Source organism: Quercus suber, unplaced genomic scaffold, assembly GCF_002906115.3.
Source record: "Quercus suber isolate HL8 unplaced genomic scaffold, Cork oak 2.0 scaffold_132, whole genome shotgun sequence".
In the NCBI taxonomy this organism is placed as follows: Eukaryota; Viridiplantae; Streptophyta; class Magnoliopsida; order Fagales; family Fagaceae; genus Quercus; species Quercus suber.
Window position 1 is genome coordinate 555,719 of NW_027069595.1, and position 20,121 is coordinate 575,839.

The 20,121-nt window shown below is 33.7% G+C and overlaps 2 protein-coding genes across 2 annotated transcripts; one reads left to right on the top strand and one right to left on the bottom strand.

Moving 5' to 3' along the window:
• The first annotated feature begins 2,674 nt into the window (after positions 1-2,674).
• On the top strand, positions 2,675-9,105 carry LOC112034133 (peroxisomal membrane protein 13). The gene is made up of 5 exons (XM_024066927.2): positions 2,675-2,859; positions 6,735-6,971; positions 7,070-7,380; positions 7,947-8,039; positions 8,581-9,105. Exons 1-5 carry the CDS (start codon positions 2,835-2,837, stop codon positions 8,800-8,802), a joined length of 888 nt encoding a protein of 295 aa, XP_023922695.2. The 5' UTR covers positions 2,675-2,834; the 3' UTR covers positions 8,803-9,105.
• A 2,581-nt stretch (positions 9,106-11,686) lies between these two features.
• On the bottom strand, positions 11,687-16,306 carry LOC112034111 (isovalerate--CoA ligase AAE2). The gene is made up of 2 exons (XM_024066892.1): positions 16,103-16,306; positions 11,687-13,132 (listed from the first exon to the last, which is right to left on the bottom strand). Exons 1-2 carry the CDS (start codon positions 16,304-16,306, stop codon positions 11,687-11,689), a joined length of 1,650 nt encoding a protein of 549 aa, XP_023922660.1.
• Between the last annotated feature and the right edge of the window lie 3,815 nt (positions 16,307-20,121).

Here is a 20,121-nt window from a genome sequence, read left to right on the forward strand (position 1 = left end):
TCACTTCAATTCCACTTTACGCCCAAGAAGTGTGATCTTTCAATCAGTTTCCAAGGGAGAATAATCAAGTGGCTTCACTCACACATACACACCATTTTACAATGATGTCTCTTTTTTATTAAAAAAATTCTGTATGTTTCTCCCTTTATAATTAACTGATTATTTAATTTGGCTGGCCTATTGTGCCTTTCCAATTGGGTTTTAGTGTGTGGTTTGGAGTGAGATCAAAAGGGACTAATAAGATACTAGCTCCAACGGGCCTTGGATTTTTCTGTCAATTCTTGACAAGTCCAAAGTTACCATTAATTATATTTAATACCGCTATATAAATATAATTGTACTATAGGCCTTATTAATAAATTATATCCCAAAACTTTATTATACATGTAACCCCTTTATAAAATATTCGTAGTAATACAAAATTATGAATGTAGACTGCCACTTTGAAGATTACTACATCTTAATCCTTGAATACCCAGTTTAATTCTTTAAGTTATTCATCATATATTTATGAAATCCAATTTCATAACTATATACTTTAGTAACTCTTTATTAAAGTTGTTAGACTTAACACTCTAAATAACCAAACCTATTAAACTTATCTCAAGAGAATATTTTATATCTCCGTCAAGAGATTATGAATTCCATTTTGAGAATATATGTTCCATAAACACTAAATATGGCTGCCCAGTATACTGAGATTTTGATCGTAACTTTAGATCTTACTCTTGATATATCAAAGCAACATACATTTTATGATCAGATCCATTATCCTCTCAAGATTAAGAGTTTATGTAAATAGAAGTCGTGAGATTTATTATTTATTTGACAATCATTAGGAGAATAATAAATCTCACAGCGGTCCAGTTCAATATGTCTTAACTTTTAAAATATATCAACATATCAACTAGAAGTCTCTACTTTCATGATCAAGACAAATCATCTTAGTTGATATGTTATAGTTTACGCAGATGAAATGCCCAATTTCATCACCGATTACGAACTATAATTCTGAGTTTACAAAGAACTTGTGATTTAGATCTTCTGTGACTTTTCACATAAATTACATACTATGTATCCCATGGATTATATGGTAATGTTCAAATATTCATGTTATCATTATTTTAGATAATAATAAAACAACTTTATTAATTACAACATTAAGTCATACATAATGTCATACATAGTATTATACAATAGGATTTAAGGGCACTAATCCTAACGGTATTGTAAAATGAGTTATTAAAATAAATAAAGTAAGTTTTTGAATTGCTAAATGCTAAATTTTTTAAGATCCTTAATGGGAATACTCTAATGGGCACCTCAACTAAGCAAAGGGAAACAAACACAAACTAGCATTGAGTTTACAAGCCAGACTAGTCTACTACATAAGAAGTAAATCAAAAAACCAAGATCTCTACTGAACTCCCTGCTTCAAAACTGAATCAGCAAACACCCCACTTATAACTTCTTTTTTTTTTTTGAGAAAGACCCCACTTATAACTTGATTCTAAGTTATAGTGGACTTTATTATTCTACACTTATATGCCCAATTCATATTGCATGTTTAGCACATGTATATAATATAATGCAATCATAGAAGTAAACTCCTTTTTCCTTATTCCTTCCAAGAGCATTCCTGTTTCTCTCTCTCTCTCTCTTCTTTTCCCACCAGGTCAAACCTTCAGGTCAAAATTCGTAAACACACGTGACACACCGAAAAAAAAAGTACATTCCTGTACAGTGACGCAAGAGTCGCAATAACGTATCTAAATTCCGGAAATGTGAAATGTCCATAAAATTTTTATAACAAATTTTAAGTAGTATTAACAACAAATTTTAAGTAGTATTAACAAATTTTAATTTATTATTAATTTTAATTTTAAATTTATAAATAAAATTACTTTTTTGTCTACTATTAACAACAAGTAAAAACTTACTACTTAAAATTTATTTTAAAAATGTTGTAAATATAACAATTTTCAACATATCCTACTAACCACGTGGTAAGTTACAGACACATCATTTTTACTCCATCGTTTAAAACTGTCACTAACAAATTATAGCAAAAATTATAATTTTTATTATAGTCCTAGCATTAAAAAAAAAAAATCATAAAACATCTTTATTGCATAAATTAAAAAAGAATGATTATTAATGATAAGTAAAAATATTTGAGAATTATTGATATTATAAATTATTAATAGTAAGTAAAAAAAGTATGATTTAAAAAATGGACAAGATTGACTGGTTCAATGAGAGCGGAACCTTAATTCAATTCGGTAAAAATTGGTTGAAAACTTGAAACCAATACCTGGGCCTTATTTTTTGACGGTTTTAATTTTTAAAATTATAAAAAAAATAATATCAATAATGTGTCCAAATTAGAATGATAAAAACTTGTAAACTCAATGAAAAATGTCTTAAATTTATTTATTTATTTTTTTTATATTTTATTTTAAGTGAATGTTGTGGGTACTACACCACTATGTTCAGCGCAAATAATTCACAGGCCATCCACGTCAGCAGTAAGTGGGCCCCACAAAATTCCATCGACGGTCCAGAAACACCGTCCCTCCTAAATCCTAATCAGAAAAAACACCAAACCAACAACCATCGCGCATTGGAAGACTAAAAAAGTGATACGCTGTAAAGTCGGCTAATATTTGCTCCCACTCCTACTTCTTACAAGGAAAAAAAGAAGAGGGTTCAAAAATAGAGAGAGAAACTAAAAAACAAGACAAAAATCTCTCTGTCTCATTGCTTCTTTCTCATCTTTATCTCTCTCTCTCTGTACATATATGCAGTCTCGATAACCTCTGCAAAATTCTTCAATGGCCTCCAATCAACAACCCTCCGGTTTGCTCTCTCTCCCTTTTATTTGTTAAATTTAGCTTATTTGATTTTGGATTATTATTTTTGTGTGTGTGTGTGTGTGTGTTTTTTTTTTTTAATTTTTTTTAATTTTTTGTTTTGGTTTGAATTGGAGATTGATTACTTTTGGGGGATTCGATGGGTTGGCTTTGAGATCGGAATTTCTGGCTTTGATTAGTTTTTTTTTTTTTTTTGGGGGGGGTGGTGGTGTTAATAATTAGAGGTTGGGCTGTGTTTGGTTGTGAGAAAAACGAAGGAAAATCACAGTTTTTATTCGTTTAGGGATAAACCCATTAATCCTATTTGGGTTCTTAGCTAAATTCAGCTATTGATTTTGCTGGAAAAGAAAAAAAGAATCCTAATCTTTTGGTTTTAGCTTATTAATTTTTAGTTATAGTCAGCTTGATTCTTGTCAATATTAAATGAAATTTAATTGTTGTCTTCTGATTGTTTCCGTGGAAAATTTTACCTAAAATTGAAGTCTCATGAATAATTTTCTTTCATGATAAAATGTTCCATTTGATATTTTGGGGTTTTTAAACAAAATTTTCTTTAAAATTTTAGCTGGCACTTTTTTCCTGTAGGGAATAAATTGCTTAGGAGTTTTGATTGAATTTCTAGCTTGGGCGTGTTTGTGAATATTGGTTCAGGCTTATATTGGAATGGAATCATATGGGGTTTTTTGTAGTTGCATTTGTTCATCACAGTAGCTAGGCTAGTCATGAACATTGTATGGGGTTGTGTGAATATCTAAATCTCATAGCTTTTCATCAATTTTCTTTTGGGCAATCACCTACCGTGTATGTTATGAGATAAAGGCTTATAGATTACCCATGGTCATTTAAGTGGTATTTCTGATATATTTAAGTGTGTATTTACTGAGCATCTGCAGAAGAATGCTTTGAAAATATGGTAATCTTTCCATCAGGAAAATGTTCCCCCCTGATTTAGTTTCTATTGCAATGCAGTGTCACTTTTATGTGCCGAGTTCACATACAATATCTACAGACTATTCATGAGTAGTATTGGGTGCTCTTCTGAAATTCATTTCCCAAATCATTGAGTATGTTATAGGTGTAATAGGTAATGTTTATTGACCCTTACATTAATGAGTACTAGCTCAAGTGACACTTCCGAGTTCTCCCCTATAAGGATGGGATGGAAGGTGAGGTTGTAGGTTCAAAGCCCAGTGGGTGTGCATGTAAGTTGACAATCAACTCATATGGTCATATGGGTAATGGGTGTGTCAAGATTCAAGAGCAATCCCATTTTTTTTAGAGTTCACATACAATATCTACAGACTATTCATGAGTAGTATTGGGTGCTCTTCTGAAATTCATTTCCCAAATCATTGAGTATGTTATAGGTGTAATAGGTAATGTTTATTGACCCTTACATTAATGAGTACTAGCTCAAGTGACACTTCCGAGTTCTCCCCTATAAGGATGGGATGGAAGGTGAGGTTGTAGGTTCAAAGCCCAGTGGGTGTGCATGTAAGTTGACAATCAACTCATATGGTCATATGGGTAATGGGTGTGTCAAGATTCAAGAGCAATCCCATTTTTTTTCCATTCCTTTTTTGTTTCTATTTAAATTCTTTGCACCTCCCTCTCATCCCATGGCACATTTGACTTGCTCACTTTGTCCTGAAATTTCTTGAAAAGGAACTGAAATAACACAAACAGTATATCATCAATGGCATCACAAATCCTAAACAAGGATTCTAACTCTCATTCTCTTCTTTAAATCACTTGGTCACAGACTCTTTTGATAACCATCATGCTTATTGAATTAGAATTTCATAGGTCAGATGGTAATTAAGATGATGCGTGACAAAATTTGAATGGGCTCTAATACCAATTTTGATGTAGGATCTTTAATAGCAATAAAATTAGATTTCATTGATGAGATCTGGAAGGATTCTTGAATATGGTTTGATATTTAAGGGTTTTTCTAAGTTTAGGTAATAAAAGATTGAATATTGAATATGTTTGATGTCTGTTTTGTATTAAAACGGTGAATAAAACGAGGAATAAAGAAAGGTAAACACTATACAATCAGATCTAGGTTTTCCTAAACACAATCACCCACTTAGGTAGGAGAAAAGTTAATCACACCCTCAAAACTAAAAAATAAACCGTTAGAAATTCAATAAAGCCTTTATATAGGCCAATGATAAATCATTTCCTGGAAGGACTAGGACTCCTAAATAATCTATTCTTAGAAAGACTAAGACTGCTAATAACAAAGAAATGTACTTAAGAATTTCTAAAGCAAATCGGAAAATGACTTAAAATACAAAATAAAACTTATGGGCTATGGCCTTTGGTAAAACAAGGACAGCCCATTCCATAATATCTGGAATTTACCAAATTTCCCTCGTTCTAGTAGAACTTAAATAAAACAGGATCAGCAACTTCCTAAACTAAAGAAACTTAAAACTAAGACTCAATAATAACTGAGTATCATGTGAAGGTGCTAAGAAGACTCCAAATTAAAACTAGACCACAAGTCTCGAATCTTTTGGTATTTGACCTTATTTTCCACGAACTCTACCATCTGCATCATAGAATTTTTTAAGAAATTGTTAATTATTAAGTTCATAGTAAAATGAGATGTTAAAGCATTTTGCGATTTAACTTATGCCTACTCAGTGGAGGCGTGTAGGCATTTGGGGTTTGCCCCTCAGGGTGGTCCCACAGGCCCATACCTTGAGGGGGTTCATCGTCATATATATATTAAAATGAGATGTTGCTTGTCAAAAAAAATTAAATGAGATTTTTTTTCATGCTAAATCTAGGGATTGTGTTTGCCTCCTGGTGGCCCCACTATCTGTAACAGTGGATGTCAAATATCCTCCTTTTCTAATTAACTACAGGTTATGGTAATGAGCTTGTATGGTGAGACCATGTATGGGTTAATATACTTTGGTAAATTTTTCATGACATCCTGAAGAATAATAAAAAATTAGATAAAGTATTTTGGAATAGAAACATTATCATCATTATTGTTGTTATCAATGCAGTTGATAATAACTCAATGGAAGTAAACTACACATAGCATCACCTTATGCCTAGCCTTTAGAGGTCAGGTTTATAATAGTAGCATGAATTTTGGGTGCAAAATCAAAGTACATGTTGTAGTAGGTTTAGTTGGTTGTATGGGCATTGGGGCTCCTTGCAGTTGTGGAATGTAGTATCCTTTGAAAAATGTTCTGTAGTCACTACTAGAGTGCCTATGATGCTTATCTATTGTACAGAACACTGCTGGGCTGTCTCAGTCTGTACAAGCTTGATACAGTGCCAAGTGCCTGGCTATAAAATCCTTCTCAATCTCTTGGGTCATCAATTATTTGAAATACGGGGGCTTTGTTTTAGACATGAACCATCAGTAGAATCTTGTGCAAGAATAAAGTGCTCACTTCAGCTCATTACGTATTTTCATGGTCATTTTTTTTGGGTGTGAAATACACTTTTTTTTTTATTTAAAGAATTAGTAGTGTCACTTGGTTGACTAGTACTTTGTCTCACAAAGGGTGCTGTATTTTCTAAGTAGTGCATGATCAGATAAGAGAAACCCCGTACTTTTTGGAAAATAGGTATCTTGTAAACCCGTAAGATCAATTTTGATCTGAATCACATAATGTCATATATAATAGAGAGGGCAATTCTCTCTGCCCCCCTCCCCATATAATAAAGCACTGAATTAATGGCATTGTGGGATGTTAATAAGTTTTCACTATAATAAAGTACTTGGAACTAATGTTTTGGTATTGTCACTTAGCTTGGTTAAGATGATGTCATAAGTCAACCTTTTCATAAATACTCTGGGAATTGAATCATGCTGTTACATTTTTGTAGGTAATGGTCCTCCACCAAAGCCTTGGGAGCGAGCAGGTGCCTCATCATCTGGCCCTGCACCTTTTAAACCCCCATCAACTGGCAGCACGAGTGATGTAGTTGAGGCTTCAGGAACTGCAAAACCTGGAGAAATTGTTTCTACATCTGCTAACAATGCCGCTATTAATAGGAATACCCTTGGAAGGCCTGTTCCTACAAGGCCTTGGGAACAGGGATATGGGAATAGTACCTATGGAGGTAACTATTGGTCTCTGATTACCTTTCGTTGATCATTTTTACCCCATCTTTTTATGGCTGGTCATGGATCTTTTGAAAAAAATTCCCTAAATTTGCAGGTTATGGCTCTACTATGAACTACAACTCTGGCTATGGTTCTGGAATGTATGGTTCATCATATGGTGGTGCAGGGGGATTGTATGGTGGAGGGGGGATGTATGGAAACAGCATGTATAGGGGAGGAGGGTATGGTGGTGGTCTTTATGGATCATCTGGGATGTATGGAGGTGGAATGTATAATAGTGGTCTTGGAGGCCCCATGGGTGGCTATGGTATGGGTATGAATGGTCCTTATGGAGGTCAAGATCCAAATGATCCTTACGGTGCTCCTCCATCTCCTCCAGGGTTTTGGATTTCAGCTCTTCGGGTGGTAAGACACGATGCTTTGTCTAATTTTTTGTATAGGTAGGATGACTAACACATGTAACACGGTGCTTATATTTGTTTCCCCTTATGAAATCTGACATGACTTCTCCCCTGGGTCTCGCTAGTTGGTGATTCTTTGGGTGGGTTAGGAACTTAGGATAAATCATAGGTTCAAATTTTAAATTGCAACTTGGGGGAAGGGGTTTTGGGGGAGGAGAAGATAATGAAGCTTCGCCGGTGTCTGTGCTAGCTAGAGGTTTGTTTAAATCTACTCTGGATAAGTACAGAAAAATCATTCTAGTTGGTTACCCGATGTGCCAAATAAATGTGATCTTGGCTGTGTGTGCGCGCACATTTTTCTATCTTCTATTTTGTGTGATTAACTAATGGATTGCTTCAGAAGGTGTTTCACTCCTTTGTTAATTGATTTCTTAGTCCTTAGTGTGTTCATGATAAATCAATCTTATATGGAACATCTTTTACTGATTGAAATTGTGAGTAATGAGGCCTCTTGGGCTCAGATATTTCCATAATGCTGTTACTTATTTTTGTGTATTTTCTTTGTTGCAGACGCAAGGTGTGGTAAACTTTTTTGGTAGGATAGCAATTCTTATAGACCAGAACACACAGGCTTTCCATTTGTTCATGACTGCACTTCTTCAGGTCTGCTCTCCATTACCTGTTTTTGCACCTTTACATATACTGTAAGATCAGTTGTATAGGTCACATCAGCGCCCCCCCGCGGCTTTTCTTTCTGGAAAATGTAAATCCGTATTATCCTCAAGTCCCACCCCCACCCTAAAAATAAAGCTAGTCGCCAGTAGGCCAAAGCAGATGTGATAGCTTTGGTTAGTAACCCAGGACATTTGAGTTAATTGGTGATGATTATTTCCAAATTCTGACATGTTGAACCAAAATTCCAAGTATATTAGAATATCTTTTGAAGTCCCCTCACCAACTTCCTTCATATAATGTATTTAATTATCAGATCACCAATCTGAATTTTATCTTTCTAGATGCAGTATTTTCAAACACTGGAAAATTGAAGGTTTCAAACATAAATTCTCCCTGTTTAATTCTATGTGATTGATTAGAGATGTCTTTTTGTTATTATATATTATTTCCTTGTAATTTACTCCACCTATGGTATTCTCAGCACCATTGAAGCATTATCTAGTTTTATGTGACATGGTTATTGTTGCAGCTTTTTGATCGCTCGGGTATGTTATATGGGGAGCTAGCGAGATTTGTGCTGAGGATACTGGGGATCAGAACAAAGCCGAAGAAGGTTCATCCACCGGGCCCCAATGAATATCCACATCCTGGACCTCACAATTATAATGGAAATCAGAACTACATTGAAGGACCAAAGGCCGCCCCAAGTGGTTCATGGGACAATGTTTGGGGAAATGATGGTAGCCAGTGATCCAATAGTATGCTTCTGCTTGCATGGAGTGGACTGCTAAAAAAAAAAAAGAAAGCTTAAGATCAAGAAGCAAATCGCTCTTTTTCTCTCTGCTGAACAACAAAATGAGCTGGAAATGATAGACCGTGTGATATTATTTAGTTTGTGTTTGTGATTCATCGTGTAAACAGGCTTTTTAAACTAATGAGCTTTGTCTCAGTTAATGGAGAATGAAATGTTGGCCATAAGAAATGGACCTATCATATACATAACAATAAAATTACAACATATCTAAGAAATGGGAAATTGACCATTTTGGGCGAATTGTACCAATCAATCAACTCTTTTAAGAATAACAGAAGGACCAAAGGCCGCCCCAAGTGGTTCATGGGACAATGTTTGGGGAAATGATGGTAGCCAGTGATCCAATAGTATGCTTCTGCTTGCATGGAGTGGACTGCTAAAAAAAAAAAAGAAAGCTTAAGATCAAGAAGCAAATCGCTCTTTTTCTCTCTGCTGAACAACAAAATGAGCTGGAAATGATAGACCGTGTGATATTATTTAGTTTGTGTTTGTGATTCATCGTGTAAACAGGCTTTTTAAACTAATGAGCTTTGTCTCAGTTAATGGAGAATGAAATGTTGGCCATAAGAAATGGACCTATCATATACATAACAATAAAATTACAACATATCTAAGAAATGGGAAATTGACCATTTTGGGCGAATTGTACCAATCAATCAACTCTTTTAAGAATAACATTACTCTTAAGATATATGAGATACTATCTCGTTATATAGAGACTTTTTTTTGAGAAGGACGTTATATAGAGACTCAAAATACTTAATTACGAAAGCAGAGTTCCAACCTTCTAATATGTACTAGAAAATGCAAACCGTAAGATAGCTGTAAATCTCCTTTGCAAAATTGGTTAGTGTTGATGGTGATTTTTGCAAGCGTCTGTTTGGTTAGAGCTTTTTGGGTTAAAATTATGTTGGCCATTTGAAAATGTGACCATAGGGCGATAGGTGAAATTTTGCAATTGTGCTTTACATTATTGTAAACGTGAAAAAAAATTGCATTTTTGCCTTGCATCCCCATAACAACAATTGGTAAATCGCTACTTATTCAAAAAGCTTAAAAACAAAAAACTAAACCAAACTCACCCTTACAAATAGGTTGGGTATATTTAATGCATTTTGATTTGACCAAATCTCATAAATTTAGCAGGTTTTTTATGGGATGTTTTATTTCATTAAGACCAAAATTCTCTATTGTTCTTAGAGCACTTTATCACATCGAGTTTTTTAAATCCTAACTTTTCCTTTATAATATACGGGTTCAAATAATGCCATATCAATATTCTACTAACAAAACCCCTTAAAATAATAAAAAAATGGTACAAACAAAACAAAAAACTATTCAAACTCTCTCTCTAAAAAAAAAAAAAACTCAACGTTCATTAACAACAAAAGGTTTGAATTCGTCAGCCATCCCAACGACCTCACTCACTCACCTCAGCTCTGAGATTAACTGCCACATCACCATCACTAGCTGTGTCATTGTCCACCATGTCCTAACCTCTTATCCACTCACCCTTCCATCTACACCATCAAGAACGTCCTCTCTCTCTTCATATTGGGAGTTGTTATACTTGGTCATCCATCAAAACAAAGCTTTTTACACTTTGTTCTTTGTTATTAATTATTATATTTCTCTTTTTTATCGTACATTATATATGTTAATTAAGACATATAAGTGTGACATTAATTATTTGATTTATTTGAAATTAATTAATCTTGATACAATTTATGTTTCCTAATACCATTTTTATACTCGTGATTCAATTTTCTATCCCTACATTATCCTCCCTGGGCCACCACATGAGCCTTTTGAGAACAAGACCATTATACTTGTTGCCGCAGCACCCTCCCAATAATTGGGACGCATGACAATAGATAAACTAAAACTCTATATGTGTGCATGGATGAGGCTTGAGAGGCTGGAGACTGTGTGCGTTTGTAATTGTTGTAAGAACTGAGAAGTAGAGTCTTGATAGTAATGCTTTCATAATATAGAGTGTTCACCGAAAAACTCTTTAATGTTTTCAATATTTGGCAAATTACATCAAATAGTGTTTTAAAGTTTTGAATTTATTGTAATCTCTAATGAAAAAATATAACTCCATGAGCCAAAGCTCCTGTCATGATGAATGTTAATACCTAAAGCGGTGAACCAAATACCTACTATAGGCCAAGCCGCTAGTAAGAAATGTAAAGAATGAGAATTATTGAAACCAGCTCCAAATTTTACCTCTACCTTTAAAGCTGTATGAACAGTAAATTGTAGAGTTTTTTCCTCCTCTAAAAGTTCCAAATTTTAGTTCTACCCTTTAAGCTGTTTTCAGCCCTTTAAAACTTTTTAGAGCAAGTTTGGTACACTGAATGTAAATTATATTAAGAATAATAATTTTAATTACTGGGAATAAATGACATTATAATGAAATAGCTATTGCTATCCATAAGTTTGGTTGTTATATATGGAAAGCTTGTAAAAGATAACGTATAAGGAAAAATTTTATATTTTTAGAAATATATTAATTTTAAACCTATTATATGCACTAAGGAATAACTATTACATCAATTTTAAAAAGAAATAGTTTTTCTTCAATTTAAAGGTAAGTTATTCCTATGTAATAATTGATCCATGTAATAAAGATGCAACCAAATGATGGAATTATGAGTACGCATTAATAACTATTTTATTATATGAGTTATTACAGCATATCAAACATACATTTAGGGACTAAAATAGATATTTTGTTGGATTTATTATAGAACAAAGAAAGAAAATTTATTACATTCCGAGAAGATTAAAAAGCTTTGACACTTGCCAAACTTCTTGGTCAAGAAAGGCTGCCCATAGCCTTTGCTTTCTCTCTCAAAATAAACTTTTGTATCTTTCCCGTTGAGGTTTTTGGCAAATCCTCAAAAATGACAGTCTTAAGAGTCATATAATGTGGTAAATGATCTCGACAAAACTTGATTATTTCTTGAGCACCAACACCATCATATCCTTCTTTTAACTTCACAAATGCACAAGGAGTTTGGCCCCAATGATTATCTGGTCGTGCAACCACTGCAGCCTCAAGAATTGCTGGATGACCATACAAAACTGTTTCCACCTCAACTGTGCTTATGTTTTCCCCACCAGAAATTATCACATCCTTCAACCGATCCTTTACTTCGATATAGTTGTCAGGATGTTTCACAGCTAAATCCCCACTTCGAAACCATCCACCATTGAAAGCTTCTTTTGTTGCTTCCAAATCTTTTAAGTATCCACTCATTACCGTGTTACCTCTAAACATTATCTCCCCTATAGTTTTACCATCAGCTGGTACACTTGCCATTGTGACAGGATCTTTAACCTCAACATCCTCCAATCCAACATGATGTACTCCTTGGCGAGCTTTTAATTTGTATCGTTCATTGAGAGGTAGAGAATCCCACTCAGGTTTCCATATGCAAGAAGTTCCTGGACCATATGTTTCTGTAAGGCCATACAAGTGAGATATCCCAAAACCCAATTCTTCCATTTTGGTAAGAATTTGTGGAGGTGGGGGTGCACCCCCGGTCATTACTTCCACCTTGTGGGGAAGCGGCCTTCGATCACTGATCGGCGAGTTCACAATCATGTTCAGGACAGTTGGTGCCCCTCCCATGTGTGTCACATTATGCAGAGCAATGTTGTCAAATATAGCCTTTGGAGTAACTTTTCTGAGGCATACATTGGTGCCACCCTGAGCTGCCAATCCCCAAGTGAGGTTCCACCCATTGCAATGAAAAATAGGCACAGTCCAAAGGTAAACCGGCAATGAGCCAATCCCGTGGAGAAGAACGCTTGCTAGAGAATTTAGATAGGCACCTCTATGACAATACACTACTCCTTTTGGTCTAGATGTTGTGCCAGAAGTGTAATTAATACAAATAGGATCCCATTCACTATTTGGTCGTATTATCTCAAATCCATTGTGTCCTTCTGCCAGAAGACTCTCATATTCGTGAGTTTCAGAAGCAATGTGATCAGTGGGTAATGGACCATCAGATTCAGCTATTAAGACTAGAATTGGAGGCTTTCTTTTTGTCTTTGTTAGAAGCTTGAGTGCTCCATGAGCAATATCAAGTAATTGGTAGTCTACAAATATGATCTTGGCTTCTGAATGTTCTAGTAGGACTGATAACATCGCTGAATCATGGCGTGTATTAAGTGGACAGATAAGAGCTCCTGCCATTGGAACTGCAAAATGCAGCTCATGCATTGCTGGGACATTAGGGGCCAGGGTTGCAACCTGCATAAACAAATCTAGAGTTTCATCCGCGAAGTGGACTTGAGTAAATCACTGGGAAGGTGCACCTTGGGAATTTCAAATGCAAATTCCTTTATATTCTTGCTATAAAAATAGGCAATCTCAGTGGCAAGCTACATCGAGTAATTGGATCAACTTGGCAATAAGCAACTTTCAATAAATTTCAAAATAGAAAAATCAAATCAAGAAACTAAATAGATTATATTATAAAATGCTTTTTATCTTGACCACTTTTTTTTTTCAACGACTTTAAATCTTCAATAATAATAATAATAATTATAGGGTCTGTGTTTGTAGCCCAAGCCCAAAAGATATGGGTTAAAGGCCCAACGAACGCAGGACAATGAATTTGTAGAGATTGGGCAAAAGAGCTGGGCTGGTTATGAATTGAACAATGGTTGGCTAGGTTACTTGCAGTGATGATAACATGAAATAATGCTTGAACAACTCCCTGAATGAATGTCCGAAGAGATGTTTTATTAAGTGAACAGTAATCACAACATTCAGAACTACAATAAAGGTTTTCTTTCTTTTTTCTCGTCCCCCATTATCAGGGACCCTTCTTCTTTATATAGCACCCTTTCCCATCATCTCCATTGTCCACCTGTTTTTCATCTACGTATCTACTCAAGTACATGTCACGTCATGTGTCTACTTTAGTTCTTTGCGAGTGGCGGTAGCTGAGGTTACATTGTTCAGGGGTCTTCTCCACATAAATACGGCCAGAAAAGCTGTTGCAGTGCATTAAATACGGTGGTAGCAGCTTTTCCTTTAGATATTTTTTAGTTCTGATCATCTCTAGACCTACCCAGAACTTATCATTATCATTGGGATTGCTAGGAAGATCATTTGGACCTTCCACACGTTTGATTGATCAAGGTTATTTGTGACCGAGGAGTAAGACATCTTCGGACCAGTAGTGGCCTCTTCGGACGGTACTCCCCCTCTACTTCTGCGTCTCCTGCCTTCAGATGGGCCGTTCCAACCAACTATTGCTCCTTGGAAATATAATACTCCTCAACATGGTGCCCTAGGCCCATTGAGTAGCTCTGGGTTTTTACCCCCCACAATAATAATAATAATAATAAAACCTATGCCATTGCAATAAAATTTACAGCAAAGTAAATAGGTTGTCTAAGGGATCCTACAAACCGACCCATTTGAGTGACCCGACTGACCTGGTCCGGGTAACTTGGTAATCATTCTTTTTTTGGTAAATAGACCAAGTAAAGCTAATAGACCAAATCAATATAATTGCTTGGCAAATAAAAAATAAAATTCATTCCATACCAAAACAGATATGAAATTGGAAAATCCTACATCTCAAAAAAAAAAAAAAATGATAGATAGATAAATAGTATAAAGTATAAGTACAAACCAAATATTTAGACATAAATTCAAGAAAGAATAATAATTTATAAGCATAAAATGTAACGTGTTAGGTAAACATACAACAACAACCAAACATTGGTCCCGAAATTTGTACACACTCCCTATTTCACACCCTATACACATTACCCATGTGCAGTGCCACGTACAATGGCAGCTCCAGGATATATTTCTAAGGGAGTTAACACTAGAGGAGCTAGGAATTTGTCATGGAGGGCAAGTAAAAAATAAAATAATTATTTTTTATAATTATTTTTCTTTTGTATATACTACTTCCATATTATATACAATAATCTAAAATAGTATTCTAAATACAGTTTAGTATACAATACAAGTATACATCTATATTGTACAATAGCCTAAAAAAATTATTAAAAGTTTAAAGATGGGTAAGACAACAACCATTGAATGCATAAAAAAAAAGAATTAAATAATTAATCATACATTTTTGTCAAATTAATAATAACTTATTATATTTATATGTAATATCAATTAAATAAAAATATATGATAAAGAAGAATACTAAAACACTTAGGAGTATGACTGGGAGTAAACGTGAAATTAAGAAAAAAAAATAGAAACTAATATAAGTTTTTGCTTTCAAAGAGTATGGTCTTTTAATCATACATGCGATCACTTTCTTGGAATTGAAACAAGCACAAAAAGACTTCTTGGACTTGGATTGAAGAGCACTTATCAAACTAGCTACTTAATTGGATAGAGAGAAAAACTAAGAAAACATAGAAGGAGAGAGAGATAGAGAGAATGAGGGAAGAATCATAGATGTAAATACATATATGTTGGTTGTACTGGTGGTGTAATTTTTTGCTAATAAAGGAGAAAAGTGCAGTGAGAAACTAGCTTCATTCCGTTGTCAATGCCAAAGTCTTGGAGAGATTTATTTATTTATTTAACAAATGAGAAAAAATTTGAAACATTGTTTTCTTTCTTATAAAATTAAATATTTTAAGAGTAGTGTTATTAACACAACAATTTCACAACAAAATCTAGGTGCAAGTTGTTAAAGGTAGGTAAAAAAAATTATGCTAGTTATGAGCCTAAATAAAAACCAATTACAACTTACTTTTATTGTGAAATTAATGTAAAAATATTGTGAAAGTGGCACTAAAATGATTATATTCAAGTTTATTTCAGCTGCGTTTAAAAAAAAAAAAGTTAGGGTTAGGGTGTTCAAATATTTGTTTTTAAGGGGTCAAAAAAAAAGTTTATATATAATTTTTTTTTTTGGGGGCTAGGTTAGGAGGTTCACGCCGCCTATGGCCACGTACCTTTTAAAATTGTATTTTAGTTAAAACTATGAAATCATGTTTAGATAAAAAAAAAAAAAATTAGTTTATTTGGACATGTGGCCATGTTTGTATAATTAGTGTGTAATTATCGTTCCTCAAAATTTTAGTAGTCTCTTTTTAGTTCAGGAGTCCAGTTGGTCAAAAATGTATTCCATTTTATCCAAAGTCACATAAACACGGACTCCTAAAAACAATGATCAAAAGCCGAAATCAAATCAATGAAGCATGAACAAAATCAAAAGAATCAACTCACCACATCCCCACGAGAAATTCCCAACTGGTTCAGAGCAGAAGCTATTTTCAGACATCGTTCATGCATGTCCCCCCAAGTGTACTTCACAGAACCGTTCACAACCGAGGTTGTGTCTCTGTAGGCCTTTGCTGCTCGTTCCAAGAAGCTTATGGGAGTCAAAGGAACGTAATTTGTTGAGCAACGAACCAGGCCTTCCAATTCCATTGATATCTCTATGACTTTAGCTCAGAGTACGTGCTAAGAAAAGTGAGAGAATTTGCGACAACTTTGAGTGAATATTGAGAAGTTAAGCCCATTCAAGTTATAAATGAATGAGTTGGTGAAGTGGTTCATAGTGGCCGATAAACATTTATTGACCGTTAGGTATTTTTGCATGTGGTACAAACTGGTATTTCTCAAGGAGAAAAGTTAACGGATGTCATAAGAACATTAGTTTAGAAAATATTTTTAAAACTTTTTATGAAAAAAAAAATCAACTACTTTTTTTAAACAGTTTTTTATATTTTCCATAAAACAGGTATAAATTTTTTTCTAAAATGATCTATTAAAAAATGCTTTAAGGGCCCATTAATAGGATCCTTTTTCAAATCAAAATCACTGTCAATCACATTTATTAACACATCCTTATGTAAATTTTTTGTTATTTGGCACTAACCACATTTATTGGTACATCAACTTATAAATTTTTTGTAATAAAATTTATAATGGTTTTTAATATTTTTCTAAAATTTATATGTTTTTTTGATAAACAATTGTGACAATGAGTTATGAGTATTTAAGAATTATACTTCTTCTATGAACACATACTTTGTCACATAATTTGCCACAATTTGTTTTGGCGTTAACTTATGATTAGATTACATACAAATTGTACTTGATGAAAAATAATCCATTCACAAACAAGTTGTAGCAAAGTGTGTCGCTAGATTTTTTTTTTTGTAAGAATTAGGATAGTTAACAGGAACCAAATTTGTTAGGAAAAGTTTGGTGGCACCATTTTTGTCACCTACTTTTTCACACCCATAGCAAGGGGGGAGTTAGAATTTTTTTGTTTGGAGGGGCCAAATTGTGGATATATTAGTCAAGAGTCTAGACAAATTATCACACACATACATAAACATACATACACATATATAAACCTTAATAGTTTGATACTAGAGTAGGTCATAATTTATAAATATATTGTATACAAAACTATCAATTATGACATATGTATATTCGCTAGATAAATTTTTAGTGGAACTTATTATCTTTTAAACTCCTATGAGTATATAAAAGTTGTCAAGTTTGATATCAAATATATACAAAAAATGAATTTGAGGGGGAAAAAGAACTACGCTATCTCTATAAGTACTATACCAATTGACAAATGGATAAAATTTAGCTATAAAATTTATTGTAGCATAATGTTACAACCTTTCTTAATAATATTAGCATTACTACATATTTTAAAAATCTAATTGTTGGTTTGCATGTTCTTTACGCTCTTAATACACATATAAAATTTTGTGCTAATCCGATATTATTTGCTATATAATTTATAGATGGTATTTTATGCATAATTTTAAATTAGAAAAACTTGCAATTTAAACAATTTATTGATGATATGACTATTAATCTTTAATTTTTTTTAGAAATTTTGGAAGCATGAAAAATATAAAAAGAAAATGTAATCTAATGGTAAATTTGTCAAAATTTACCTCTAATAAAAAGATATTAAGTAAAGTTGTAGTCTTAAACTATAATCAAATTTGTAGCTAAATTTTGTCCTATACAAAATCTATTTTTTTTTTAAGAGAATCATTAGACTAACTTAAATATTTAGGAGGGGGAGCTTAAATATTTAGGTGGGCTAACTTCTTTTTTTTTTTTGTTAGCTAATTATTTAAAGTTTTTAATAATTATACATAAAAATAAAAGCGTTTTTGTAAATAGATAAAGATGGAAGCCTAGCTGATAGCTCCCCATGGTACAAAAGGTTGCAACCCCGCTCCCATTAGATTCAGCTACTTACCTAGACTAGGTTTTCTGGCTTTACTTTTTCTCTTTGCTAGAGCCTAGAAGCTTGAGTCAGTTGAGTGCTCCATGTGCAATATCAAATAAATGCATAGTAGTCTACAAATATGATCTTGGCTTTAATTTTTTTTTTTTTTTTTTGAGAAGGTTCTTGGCTTTAATTTGAATGTACTGGTAGGGCAGATAACAGTCATGGCATTTATTAGTGCATTAGCATTCAGGAGACCAAAAAAATTCTATTTTACATTCTAAAAACCTACTTTAACTATTTTATTATCTCATTTTACTACTCTCCTAAGCTCCTAGTTTCTATTTTTACAACAAAAAAACTCATTAAAATAGTATAAAATATACCAACAAATAATATTAAAAATTATAATCTCTTCCTTCACTTCATCTCTGTCTCTATCCTCAACAACCAAGCTCACACACTAGCACCACCAAACCAACCACCCAGAAACACCAAACAACACCACCACCACCACCACCATCGCCACCTCCTCTGAAACTCCATTAAAACACCAAATCAAACCCCTAAACCCACCATTGCAACACCAAATTGAAATTCAAAATCTAAACCCAGTCAAATCCTAATCCATAGAACAAATCACAGCCAAATACCCATCACCTGCAACCACCAATAGCAACGGCAGCCCACAACAGAAACCCCATATCCACCAACAGCAACGACAACCCACAACATGCACAAGACCCACAACGAGCAAAACCCACAACCCCACGGCTACCCATGCCCATGGTGAGCAAAACCACCCACCCATGGCTACCCACGCCTAGCCACAGCTACCCACAACCCCGATGACCCCACATCGATCTGAAGCCCACCCACCCAAAGCCAATCTTGAGAAGAGAGAAGCTTCACTATGAGAGGAGAGTAGAGACCGTGAGAGAGAGAGATGAGAAAAAGGAAAAAGAAGAAAAAGAAGAAAGAGGTCAGAGGAGTTTGAAGTGAGAGGAAGTGAGAGAAGAGATTAAAAAATTATAATTTCTCTGCATCCTCATGAATAGTAAGGTCTTCAGCAGAGTTTTAAAATTTTTGTATTGTTTGGAAAATAAACAGTAACTTTTATTTTTTAGCTATTCATTTTTTTAAATACATTTTTCAACAGATTCTCTATCTCATTTAAATATTATTTCTTCATTAATTTTTTATTTATTATTTTTTTAATCACTACACATCTTCCAACATTTTTTTTATTCAATACATGATTATTATAATAGAAAAAAAACATTTGAAGAATGAATAGTAGCCTATCAGATTTGATCTGTTCATGAGCAAAAAAAAATTCAGGGTGTAGAGAATCTATTGGAGATCCTTTTTTTGGTCTCATTATCTATTATAGAGAATATTATGCTTTTAGCTACACCATCGGAGATGCTCTTACTGTAGTTGAGATGGAGAAATGTTTGGATTTACACTTTGCATACCCGGATGTGGAATGAATTTAAGGGTTTAGGTGGTAAAATAGCAACCGAGAGTTTTTACACCCCCAATATTAGTGCTCTTAAGTGTGCAGAGAAGAGCTCTTGCCATTGGAACTGAAAAAAATGTAGCTCATGCATTGGTGGGACATTAGGGGCCAGGTGTCTGCAACCCGCATAAACAAATCTAGAGTTTCAATCGTGAAGTGGAATTTGAGTAACCCATGGGGAATGTGCACCTTGGAGTTTCAAATGCAAATTTCCATTATTTCTCGCTAAGAAACACGAATACTTCAAAACCTTGTGTCCGTGTTGGATACACGTTGGAGACACTTCTAAGTTCTGAATGTGTGTCCTTATTATGTTGAGAGAAAAAAAAATCATTTATTTTTATATATGTTTTATAAATTTTTTTTTTATAGTTATTTATTTTGAAAAATTATAAATAAACATGAAATACGCCTATAAATAAATAAAATTATCTAATATATATATATATATTAATTAATTGTGGTATCTCCATGGTTCCATGTCATATTTTATTAAGAATTGCCATGTTGTCT

Excerpts from the sequence above, each read along its gene's own strand:
- LOC112034133 (XM_024066927.2), top strand. The coding sequence starts at position 2,835 with ATGGCCTCCAATCAACAACCCTCCG. Across the intron at positions 7,381-7,946 it reads GGATTTCAGCTCTTCGGGTG|ACGCAAGGTGTGGTAAACTT; the intron begins GTAAGACACGAT and ends TCTTTGTTGCAG. Across the intron at positions 8,040-8,580 it reads TCATGACTGCACTTCTTCAG|CTTTTTGATCGCTCGGGTAT; the intron begins GTCTGCTCTCCA and ends TTATTGTTGCAG.
- LOC112034111 (XM_024066892.1), bottom strand. The coding sequence starts at position 16,306 with ATGGAATTGGAAGGCCTGGTTCGTTGCTCAACAAATTACGTTCCTTTG. Across the intron at positions 13,133-16,102 it reads GAATTTCTCGTGGGGATGTG|GTTGCAACCCTGGCCCCTAA; the intron begins GTGAGTTGATTC and ends TTGTTTATGCAG.